This window comes from Podarcis erhardii (assembly GCF_964252035.2).
Source record: "Podarcis erhardii genome assembly, chromosome: 8".
NCBI classification, from domain to species: Eukaryota; Metazoa; Chordata; class Lepidosauria; order Squamata; family Lacertidae; genus Podarcis; species Podarcis erhardii.
This window is the reverse complement of record NC_138499.1, coordinates 92,818,272-92,829,904: the sequence shown is the minus strand read 5'-3', so window position 1 is coordinate 92,829,904 and position 11,633 is coordinate 92,818,272. Positions and strand designations below refer to the sequence as shown.

The 11,633-nt window shown below is 46.9% G+C and overlaps 1 protein-coding gene across 1 annotated transcript in view; it reads left to right on the top strand.

Moving 5' to 3' along the window:
- Positions 1–997: 997 nt before the first annotated feature.
- The window catches only part of CNMD (chondromodulin), a 28,026-nt gene continuing 17,390 nt past the window's right edge, over positions 998–11,633 (top strand). The window contains exons 1-2 of the mRNA XM_081872855.1: positions 998–1,159; positions 4,146–4,286. Coding sequence (XP_081728981.1) covers positions 1,085–1,159; positions 4,146–4,286 — 216 coding nt within the window. The 5' untranslated portion in view covers positions 998–1,084. The remainder of the gene's footprint in view (positions 1,160–4,145; positions 4,287–11,633) is intronic.

Genomic DNA, 11,633 nt, shown 5'->3' with positions numbered 1-11,633 from the left:
TTGTTTTTTGCTGCTGCATCACACTGTTGACTCATGTTAAGCTTGTGGTCCACCAAGACCCCTAGATCCTTTTCACATGTACTGCTAGTAAGCCAGGTGTCCCCCATCCTATATTTGCGCATCTGGTTCTTCCTGCCTAAGTGCAGAACCTTACATTTGTCCTTACTGAAATTCATTCTGTTAGTTTGGGCCCAGTTCTCCAAACTGTTAAGGTCATTTTGAATTCTGATTCTGTCTTCTATGGAAATAGCTACCCCTCACAGTTTGGTGTCATCTGCACATTTGATGAGCATCCCCTCAATTCCTTCATCCAAATCATTTATAAAGATGTTAAACAACAATGGGCCCAGGACAAAGAGAACCCTGTCACTTGTCACTTTTTTCCAGGATGACGAGGAACCATTAATGAACATGCTTTGGGTTCTGTCAGTCAATGAGTAACAATTCCACCTAACAGTTGCCCTGTTCAACCCACATTTTACTATTTTGACAAAGTCCCCCAAGCCAGAATATCATGGCCTCCACCTCTCCATCTTCAACTGCACCTATTTAGAAGAGCTTTTTCGCATTCTGCACAGTGTTATGCAACTTATCTAAAAATCTGCCAAATATAGAAGAGTGCTTCTGAGCATAGACAGAGTTCCTTTCTCCTGGCCAATTAAAGAGCAAGGCTCCGGGTGTTTTGATAACCCCCCGCCCTCCTCCTGCTTTTTTTTCCTGGGAATTGCAGCGGAGCCCCCTACCGTACCTCCCTCGACACAGTTTTGGAACAATGGCGCACGTTATTCTTTTTCGGAAAGTTTCACAGCTCTTGCTTATGAGACCAGGCATTTGCGTGTGGCACAGCTGGATTCAACAGGCTGGAGAGGTTTTTGTTTTTTTTTAAGTTGAGTTTAGAAACCAAAAACACCCCAAGCGCACCTTTTCTACCCTCTGGAAACTCCCCCCCCCTCCGGCTCCTCCGCCGCGCGCCCGCCTTGCCCGATGCGCCGCCTCCCTGCGCGTCGGTGCTGTCTAGGCTCCCGCAGGAGCCGCAGGCAGAGCCGCCCGAGACGGAGCTGGCAGCCGACGTTCCAAGGAAAGGATGGCCGAGAGGCTGGAGAAGGTGCCCATCGCACTGGCCAAGCCGGAGGACGGGGAGCCCGCCCCGATGCCCCCCGTGAGTACGGCCCGCAGCACCCCGAGCTGCCCCCGCTCCCCTTTTCCCAGCCACTTTTCTGCCCCCCTTTGCTGGCGGAAACTTTTTTGTTTTGCAAAAAAGTCCTACTTCTACCTTACAGATGGAGCTCTGTCTAACGATTTCGGAGGGATCTGGGGGAATTGCTTCGGACTCACAAATAATGCAGGGGACGGGGGACGGGACGATACTTTCTTTCCCAGAAAGAGAAAGCCAACTGTTCTCTCCCTCCCCTCGCAAAGGAGCTGGGGATCTTTCCTCAGAAGACTCACACAATGGCAAAAACAGACAGGGGGTCCCTTCTTCTGCTTCTTGGGGAAAAGGGAAGGAGGATCACTCACTCAGGAACCCTATTCACTTCTTCTTCCTCTTTCTACGTCCCCCCCCCCTCCATTTTGGCACTCCATTCCAGGCACCCCCCCTCACGCGTGTGGCTTGAGACATCTTGGAGAGAGGCGCGTGATGTGTGTGCTCTGCAGTTCTTGTGCAAAGTACCTCGGCTAAGGTACTTTTGGCCTGCCCCCCACCCCCAGCATGTGCAGAGCGCCTCAAAGTGAGCATATGCAGAGGGCAGGTTCCCACTCCCCCCCCAAAAAAAAATAAAGACCAATGCAAATCAGAAAAAATACCTGACTCACACATCTTTTTATGGCTTTGCAGTTGGCTGATTGGGCAACTGGCCAGGCAGAAGAAAGTCTGGTTTTAGTTGGAACCTCTCTGACACAGCTAGGACCTCTGCTCCAAATACTATAGCAAGCTAGTTAACTTGGGTCTGTGCCCAGAGGCCCACCAGCATCAAAATACAAGATCCAGACAGAAGGGTGATTCACTAATTCACAGCATTCCCAGGACCCACACGCACACCTCCCAAATGATGGTGTTGCACCTACATTCCACCCTTTGGGATTCAGATCTCTCCCCCTACCCCCATGGCCCCATGGACCTTCAGCTGGACATCAGGATCAAAGCACAGGGGTGTGGGGAACCAGCAGCCACTAGCAGAAAAGAAAAGAACACATTGGAAAAGCTGATTTGGGTCAAGGTGCTGGAAAACCTGGAACAGGGTCTGATCTAGCAAGGGATCTATTCAGAACTTAGTTTTCTTGAGCATTGTGAATCATTTCTCTATTTATTATTTTTATACTATCCCTTATCCAGAAGCATCTGAGAGCAGCACACAAAAACACATTTAGAAAACCCATGCAATCAAGCAGTTCAGCAAAGGACTAAAAGGAGCCAAATCTAACCTAAGTCCTCCATGAAATGCCCACATGAAAAAGATGGATCTTTAATTGCCTTCCAGAGGCCTCATTTTGCAAAGTGTCACTGTGCAAAGTGCATCAGGGCATTGGCAAAACCTTGAACTGAGACCCATAGTGAGTAGGCAGCCAGTACAACTCTGGAAGGATAGATGTTCCCACAGCAGTGGGGTGAAGCTCCACTCCATGGTCTGCCAATGACCCCCTGCTTTACATGCTGCTTCTTCACCCAGTGTTGCAGCCAGAGCCATCTTCCATGGCAGTCCCACAAGAGAGCATCACAGAAGTCCAAGCTGACATGTTACAAACAATCTGTGCCAGGTGCCTGTGACATTCAGGCAGCCAACATTCCACAGAACCACCTCAACAGTCAGGAAGGGTCTGTGCCATGGAAGGAGCCCATTTCCCTGCATACCTGAGCATAGACATATAGCTCTTTAGTCAGTAGCTCTTTAGGAAGGAAACAGGCTACCAGGAAAAATGGCTGCCTGAGACAGGATTTGGTACTTCTTCAAATATTGTAACAGAAGGTGCTGCTTGTCTCTCTCCCCGCCCCCCCACACCCTCCCCCCAACACACAGTTGCCCCTTTGTGAAGCTGCTACTTCCAGATTAATATGCTCAAGATTGTACTGCACAACAGATTGCCTAGAAAGAATGGAGGGTCTGTCCCAAGGCCATGTCGTAAATTCACAGCTGAGGTGGGATTTGAATCAGATATTTGAGGCATGAAATACATGGTACTTGAATTTCAGCCCATCGTGGCAAACCCCAGAACACGCCAGTGCCTCTTTTCCCTTGGCATACAGTAGTACCTCAGGTAATTTGTTCTGGAGGTCCGTTCTTAACCTGAAACTGTTCTTAACCTGAGGTACTACTTTAGCTAATGGTAAAGTGGTAACGGCCGCTACGCCACCGTGCGATTTCTGTCTCATCCTGAAGCAAAGTTCTTAACCCGAGGTACTATTGCTGGGTTAGCAGAGTCTGTAACCTGAAGCATCTGTAGCCCGAGATACCACTGTATTGACTTGTCATCTCTACTTGGAAGCAGAAAGGCCAGTGCACACGAGAAGTTGCCATCCTGGCAAGTGTTTGGGGTTTACTCTGGGGGGGGGGTGCACAAGTATCTCATTTCTTATATTAAGATGTTTGGAAGTGGAGCATTTCCCTTACAGGAGGGCTGGTAGGTGGAAATCTGGACAATAGGTAGGTTTGCACCTGCCTGTCTCCCCATTAATGTAGGGGTGTCCACATGATGTCCTCCACATCCCAATGTTGTCCTGGACTTTCCCCCTCTAAATGAGGAGTTTTTCAACCTTAGGAAGTTCTGAAATGGCCAGAATTGAACCCAAACCCCTTCCCCACTAATGGACAGGCAGGCACGAATCCACATTTTGCTCCACTGTGGACAAGCCTTTGATCTCTCCCTATCCTCCTGGATGTGAGCCTCTGCTCTCTTTCTTTTCTCTCAGTCTTGTGTAGACATGCATGTGCACACCCCAAATTCAAAATACCCCCTTCCTTGACTGCTTGGTACTTTTGTTGTAATTTTTAAGAGGGTTGAATGGAATTGTTCCTCACTCAGTTTCTGAGCAAAGACTTTGTGTGCCCCGTGTGAACCTCTGTGGCTTCACTGCAGATCAGCCGCTCATCCTCCAAATGGCCTCTGCCTCTCTGATTCAAGTCACTTTGCTTCCCACCCTGCTGCAGGCATACTCAGCTGTGATGGCAAAACCCTCCAGTACAAGGCGGCTGCTCAGGATTGGAGCCATGGTGCTTATTGGTGGAGCCATCCTCCTACTCTTTGGGGCCATGGGAGCCTTTTACTATTGGAAGGTGACTGACAAAGAGGTGAGAAGTGAGGGATTTGTTTGGATTTTGTTTGGATCAGATACATTGGGCTCAGGGCTACATCTGACTGGGCCATGAATGAAAGTTAACCATATTCACCAACAGTTTCTGAAGCTACCAGCAGACCCCTAAGCTGCTCTCCTCACAGTGCCCCAAACCATTCCTGGAAATAAGGACTGTGTGCAGGAGACCCCTGGTATTTTAAACAAGGCCAGGTCTTGGACTGTACTCTGTGTGCTTCCAGGATCCATTTCAGGGGCCAGGATCCATAAAGCTGAACTACAAAATGTGATGCTGGTACCTTTTGATGTGTGAAGAAAATGCAAAACAAGCAGCAGTTGTGGAACCAGACCCTGCACTGGAAATTGTCTGTTATCCTTCATTCTTCAAGTGAATAAACTTGTTGATAATCAGGGGGTAGCAGGGGTGCCAACTTGAATGAAAAAATATTGTGGGGGCCCATGTAAGCCCTGCAGAATCAGTCACATGACACAGTGCATGCACACCATTTGAATGGAATTCTCATAAACTTTGGGGGACTCAGCCCCCTCAAATATTTTATTGTGGGGGCCAAAGCCCCCAGGGCTGCTATGGAGGGTAGGCCGAATGGAACACTTGGGTCTATTGTCACCATCTGGTAGCTGTGGCAAATGTGTTGCACTGGGTGGCTTCTTTAGTGTGTCTTCTAGGGAGCCTTATTTAAAGGCAAAGGACTCCTGACAGTTCAGTCCAGTTGCAGACGACTCTGGGGTTGCGGTGCTCATCTCACTTTATAGGCCGAGGGAGCCAGCATTTGTCCGCAGACAGTTTTCTGGGTCATGTGGCGCAACAAAACACCGAAGCCAATGCAGTGCATGAAAAAGCCGTTTACCTTCCCACCAGAGTGGTACCTATTTATCTACTTGAACTTTGATGTGCTTTCGTACTTCTAGGTTGGCAGAAGCTTGGATGGAGCAGCAGTAGCTCACCCCGTCATGGGGATTCGAACCACCAACCTTCTGATCAGCAAGCCCAAGAGGCTCAGTAGTTTAGACCACAGCACCACCCGCATCCTTTGAGCCTTATTTAGTGTGCCTCTAATTCACAACAGAATTCAACAAGAGTTTCTGTGGCATATAAGGCAGATCTTGTGCTTTAATTATTAGTCTACAGCAATGTGTTGTAGACGAAGCTGCAGTTTTAAAACTCCAGATCCAAATGTTTCCGTTTTGAACACAGAGACGTCCTTTATTCTGTCAGGTTTCATTTACAATTCAGCCAGCAAAGTTTCAATAAGAAACACAAACTGCCTTAGCATTTCTTCTTGAGAGTTTGCCAAGGTCTTCAGATATTTTATTTCCTCTCATTCTGGCATGGAGATTTCTTCTCTGCTGCTCTTTTACAGCCATAGCAGGATAGAAGGTGCTACTAGGAATAAAATAAATAATATATCTGCATGCAGCAGATACAATCCAAGCACAATTGCTCACAATTCCTCACAGGGTCCCCTTTCTCCATTCTAGGCCTGGCTTTCCACATGAAAGTAGGTAGGATCTCTAGAAATGTATGGATTGTTGACTTTAATTTTGTATATTTTGGTTAAAAGAAAAATACTAGGTATAATAGAATTTCTTGTATGCCTTGATCCAAGTTTGGGAAAAATACTTTTTGGTAAGTGAGCCCCAGCAGAGATTTAAAATTGGAAAATATGCAGCCAAGTAAAGTGTGGAAATGTTGTTGTTGTTGTTTAGTCGTTTAGTCGTGTCCGACTCTTCGTGACCCCATGGACCAGAGCACGCCAGGCACTTCTGTCTTCCACTGCCTCCTGCAGTTTGGTCAAACTCATGCTGGTAGCTTCAAGAACACTATCCAACCATCTCATCCTCTGTTGTCCCCTTCTCCTTGTGCCCTCCATCTTTCCCAACATCAGGGTCTTTTCCAGGGAGTCTTCTCTTCTCATGAGGTGGCCAAAGTATTGGAGCCTCAGCTTCAGGATCTGTCCTTCCAGTGAGCATTCAGGGCTGATTTCCTTAAGAATGGAGAGGTTTGATCTTCTTGCAGTCCATGGGACTCTCCTCCAGCACCATATTTCAAAAGCATCAATTCTTCAGCGATCAGCCTTCTTTATGGTCCATATGTGGAAATATGGGCTGTTAAAACTTTAAAACGTCCCCTTCTAAGTTGCCCACCTCCCATGTTCCCCACTTCCCTTAGCAAACGAAGAGACCATACATTTGGTAAGTTAAAATGGTTTACTTACAACTCTTCAGAGGTCCATGCAGCATCAAGAAAATACAGGAACTTTAGCTTAAGTTCCAAAGTTGTGAATTTCTAAATATGTATAGAAACACAAAGAAGGCTTGCTTAAGCCACACAGCCTAAGCTTGGAGCATCCAGCTTTGACCTCCTTACTGGTAGGTTTCACATGATGGGAGAAAGAGAGCAAAGTGTTTGGTAGTCCTTCTTCCCAAGGTGAGGGGGAATGACCTAGCTAAGCCTGGAAGGACAGCTTACTCTATGGTCTTAACCCCTTCATGCAAGAATACAGCTAAACATGTTGGTTGTATGAGGCTGATTTATCCCACGTGGCTAACTGGATGAAATGGCAAAAGAACTGTGTCCAGTTCTGGGCACCACAGTTCAAGAAGGACACTGACAACCTGGAATGTGTCCAGAGGAGGGCAACCAAAATGGTCAAAGGCCTGGAAACGATGCCTTATGAGGAATGGCTAAGGGAGCTGGGCATGTTTAGCCTGGAGAAGAGGAGGTTAAGGGGTGATATGATAGCCATGTTCAAATATATAAAAGGATGTCACATAGAGGAGGGAGAAAGGTTGTTCTCTGCTGCTCCAGAGAAGTGGACATGGAGCAATGGTTCCAAACTACAAGAAAGAAGATTCCACCTAAACATTAGGAAGAACTTCCTGACAGTAAGAGCTGTTCGACAGTGGAATTTGCTGCCAAGGAGTGTGGTGGAGTCTCTTTCTTTGGAGGTCTTTAAGCAGAGGCTTGACAACCATATGTCAGGAGTGCTCTGATGGTGTTTCCTGCTTGGCAGGGGGTTGGACTCGATGGCCCTTGAGGTCTCTTCCAACTCTATGATTCTATGATTCTATGAAACATTTTTGAAATCTAGCACCCAGCAGCTTGTCACTCACAGGTGCCAATTTTTTTATTTCATTGAATTTATATCCCATCCTTCCTCCCAAAAGAGCCCAGGCAGCGGGGGGCCACTAAGGGGCGCATTGGAAGATGGCCGACAATACCATCTCTCCGACCCACACGGGGTAACTAAGAGGCTGTTATGGGAGTAGGCAGCCTCCCTTGTTGCCCCAAGGAAATGGGGAACACTGCCCTTGCCTGCTGTGCCCATAAATTACCCCCTAATTCGAAAGAAGGGGGTGAGGGCCCTAGGTAGAATGCCCCCGTGTGGACCTCGGCTCTCCTGGACGCTGTCTCTGACTGTGCACTAGCTGCAGCAATTTGGAACAATTAATTACAAAAGAAGCAAATGCACATATTTCAAGTGAAGAAGGGGAGTGAAGTCTGCTAATTTAAGTGACCTCTGCGAAAGACGAAGACGGGTTGGAGAAACAGGAATATTTTACGATGAAGATACACCAAAGGCTGGGTATGTTGACAACGGGACTGAATGGGGGGGGGACCTTTTTTACTTTCCTTCTATGTGATTTACAAGAACCCCACCTCATTAGAATCGTCAGTTGAACTGACCCAAGCAGGATGATTAAGGTCTGTGTGGAGATAAACTTTAACCAAAAGTATGCTTTATGGAGATCGAGAAGCAATAAGAGCTTTTGGGAATGGCGCAGCAATTAATTCGGAGTCGCCATCTTGCCAAAGGATTTATAGCCGGGAGGAAAAACGGACTTGTTTTTAGACTGCATTCCTAGTGAATCTCCTCAGAGGTTTTGAGAAAGGAGGCAGATTGGTGAAGATTAATGACGCTAAGACTGTTTTGATGTATGGAAGTGATGTTATATGGAAAACGTCTGGATATGGCTACTGGATAAAAAAAAAAAAAATCCACGCAGGATTACAAACTGTTCTAACCAGCTTGCAGAGACTATCAGAGGTCACAAAGAGAGAGGAAAAATATATGAAAATAATAACAAGAGATGTGGAAAAACAATAAGAAAGGACTGGATAGTACTGTGAACATCATAAGGTTAGATTTGTGGACATTAAAACAGCAGTAAGAAGCAAGAAGTTGATTGGATCCCCTTCGGAACTTGAAATATGGGTACCCCCAACAAAAATTTAAAATTCGGCTGTGTATTTGGAATTTATGTAATTTGGTTTGATTTGATGTGATTGGTTGGTTAATAAAAAATTATTCTTAAAAAAAAAAAAGAGCCCAGGCAGCAATCCCACCCACACATATATCCTGACATTTAAATAGAATCATAGAATTGCTCCGTGTCCGCTTCTCTGGAGCAGCAGAAAACAACCTTTCTCCCTCCTCTATGTGACATCCTTTTATATATTTGAACATGGCTATCATATCACCCCTTAACCTCCTCTTCTCCAGGCTAAACATGCCCAGCTCCCTTAGCCGTTCCTCATAAGGCATCGTTTCCAGGCCTTTGACCATTTTGGTTGCCCTCCTCTGGACACGTTCCAGTTTGTCCGTGTCCTTCTTGAACTGTGGTGCCCAGAACTGGACACAGTACTCCAGGTGAGGTCTGACCAGAGCAGAATACAGTGGCACTATTACTTCCCTTGCTCTAGATGCTATACTTCTATTGATGCAGCCCAGAATTGCATTGGCTTTGTGCCATGTTCATAATGGCAAACTTTGCTATTTAGATGTGCTGCTTTAACCCTTTCTTATCAGTTAATGTTTTAAAAGCACTAAAACTGAAACAGAGTCCCAGAAGGAGTTCTTTTAAACAACATTTCCCCTCAAACTTGGCATGTGGGTTGGGGGGTTATTCTTCTGGCTGTAGAGGTTAGATTAATAATAGTGGTAGTAGTAGTAGTAGTAGAAGTAGTTTATTACTTATACACCGCCCATTCGGCCGGGCCTCCCCAGCCACTCTGGGCGGCTTCCAACAGAATGTTAAAAACACAATAAAACATCAAACATTAAAAACTTCCCTAAACAGGGCTGCCTTCAGATGTCTTCTAAAAGTCAGATAGTTGTTTATTTCCTTGACATATGATGGGTGGGCGTTCCACAGGGCAGGTGCCACTACCGAGAAGGCCCTCTGCCTGGTTCCCTCTAACCTCACTTTTTGCAGTGAGGGAACCACCAGAAGGCCCTCGGCACTGGACCTCAGTGTCTGGGTTGAACGATGGGGGTGGAGACGCTCCTTCAGGTATACTAGGCCGAGGCCGTTTAGGGCTTTAAAGGTCAGCACCAACACTTTGAATTGTGCTCGGAAATGTACTGGGAGCCAATGCAGGTCTTTCAGGACGGGTGTTATGTGGTCTCTGCGACTGCTCCCAGTCACCAGTCTAGCTACCGCATTCTGGATTAGTTGTAGTTTCTGGGTCACCTTCAAAAGTAGCCTCACATAGAGCATATTGCAGTAGTCCAAGCGGGAGATAACTAGAGCATGCACCACTCTGGTGAGACAGTCCACTGGCAGATAGGGTCTCAGCCTGCATACCAGATGGAGCTGGGAGACAGCTGCCCTGGAAACAGAATTGACCTGCACCTCCATGGACAACTGTGAGTCCAAAATGACTCCCAGGCTACGCACCTGGTCCTTCAGGGGCACAGTTACCCCATTCAGGACCAAGGAGTCCTCCACACCTGCCCATCCCCTGTCCCACAAAAACAGTATTTCTGTCTTGTCAGGATTCAGCCTCAATTTCTTAGCCACCATCCATCCTCCAATCGTCTCCAGACACTCACACAGGACCTTCACTGTCTTCACTGGTTTTGATTTAAAGGAGAGTTAGAGCTGGGTATCATCCACATACTGAGGAACACCCAGCCCAACCCCCCTGATGATCTCTCCCAGAAGCTTCATATAGATGTTAAAAAGCATGGGGGAGAGGACAGAACCCTGAGGCACCCCAGAAGTGAGATCCCAGGGGTCTGAACACTCATCCTCCACCACCACTTTCTGGACACGGCCCAGGAGGAAGGAGCGGGACCACTGTATAACAGTTCCCCCAGCTCCCAGCCCCTCTAGACGGTCCAGAAGGATGTCATGGTCAGTGGTATCAAAGTCCGCTGAGAGATCCAGCAGAACTAGGAAACAGCATTCACCTTTGTCCCTAGCCCACCAGAGATCACCGACCAGAGTGACCAAGGCAGTTTCAGTCCCATGGTAAGGATCCAAATGGTCCGCATCCTCCAGGCAAGCCTATAGTTGTTCAGCAACCACCCACTCAATCACCTTGCCCAAGAATGGAAGATTTGAAACTGGGCGATAGTTGGCCATTTTGGCCGGGTCCAAAGATGGGGTTTTTTTTAAGAAGATGCAGCCCAGTATCAGGGAGTACCAATCTTCTTGGACAGTTTGCACACTTCGAATGTTGAGAATTGCAGTTTTGAGACTGCTTCCTGGGCATCAGTCACAAAATATAATTTTGTGCCACATTGCAGAAAACCATTATGGGGTGGATGGAGCCTTTTACTTGCACATGGACAGCCTTCCCCAATATCATGCCTTGTAGATATTTAGGACTACAGCTGCCTTCACTCCCAATATTGGGAGTTTTAGTCCAAAACACCTGGAGGATACCAGGTTGGAGAAGGCAATCCTCGTGCGAGGAAGAGGTTTCCATAATGGTTTCCCGCAACCCTAAGCCTTTGCCCTAAACCTTGGGCAAGTGCCCAAGTCATAAAAGATCCCAGAGGGTGCACCAAGACATCACTTACATGCAACTGGGTATCAAGGACCATAGAAGGTTTCTGTCAGCCTTGAATTTAACTTTTTTAGCTTTACTGTAACTGAGCATTGCCTTTCTTAACTCTGGAAAACATTTTAAGGTCATAGAAGTTGGTAGTAATCTGCATATACCATAGCATGATTAAGACTTCAACAAGAGGGCCTGCCTTGCCTCCTGGAAACTTCTTGGCCCTTGGATTTCATCAGCATCTAGGGGTGAACCATTCTAATGGCCCGAAAGCAGGCAGAGTGATCTTTCTCGCAGATGAAATGGTAACTGGCTATCTAAACCTCACCAGGATCTGACCATGACAATGAAGCCAAAGAAAACCCCTTCACATTCAAATCACCATCTCTCAGTGCAGATAAGAATAGCAAGTGAGGATTTGACCCACCATGAGTTTTGGGACGATAACATTTTGAGAGCCATCCTAGGTATGCCAGCATTAGCATGGATGCTGAGATCTTATAGAACGTCTAACCTGTAGTCTTTGATACCAGA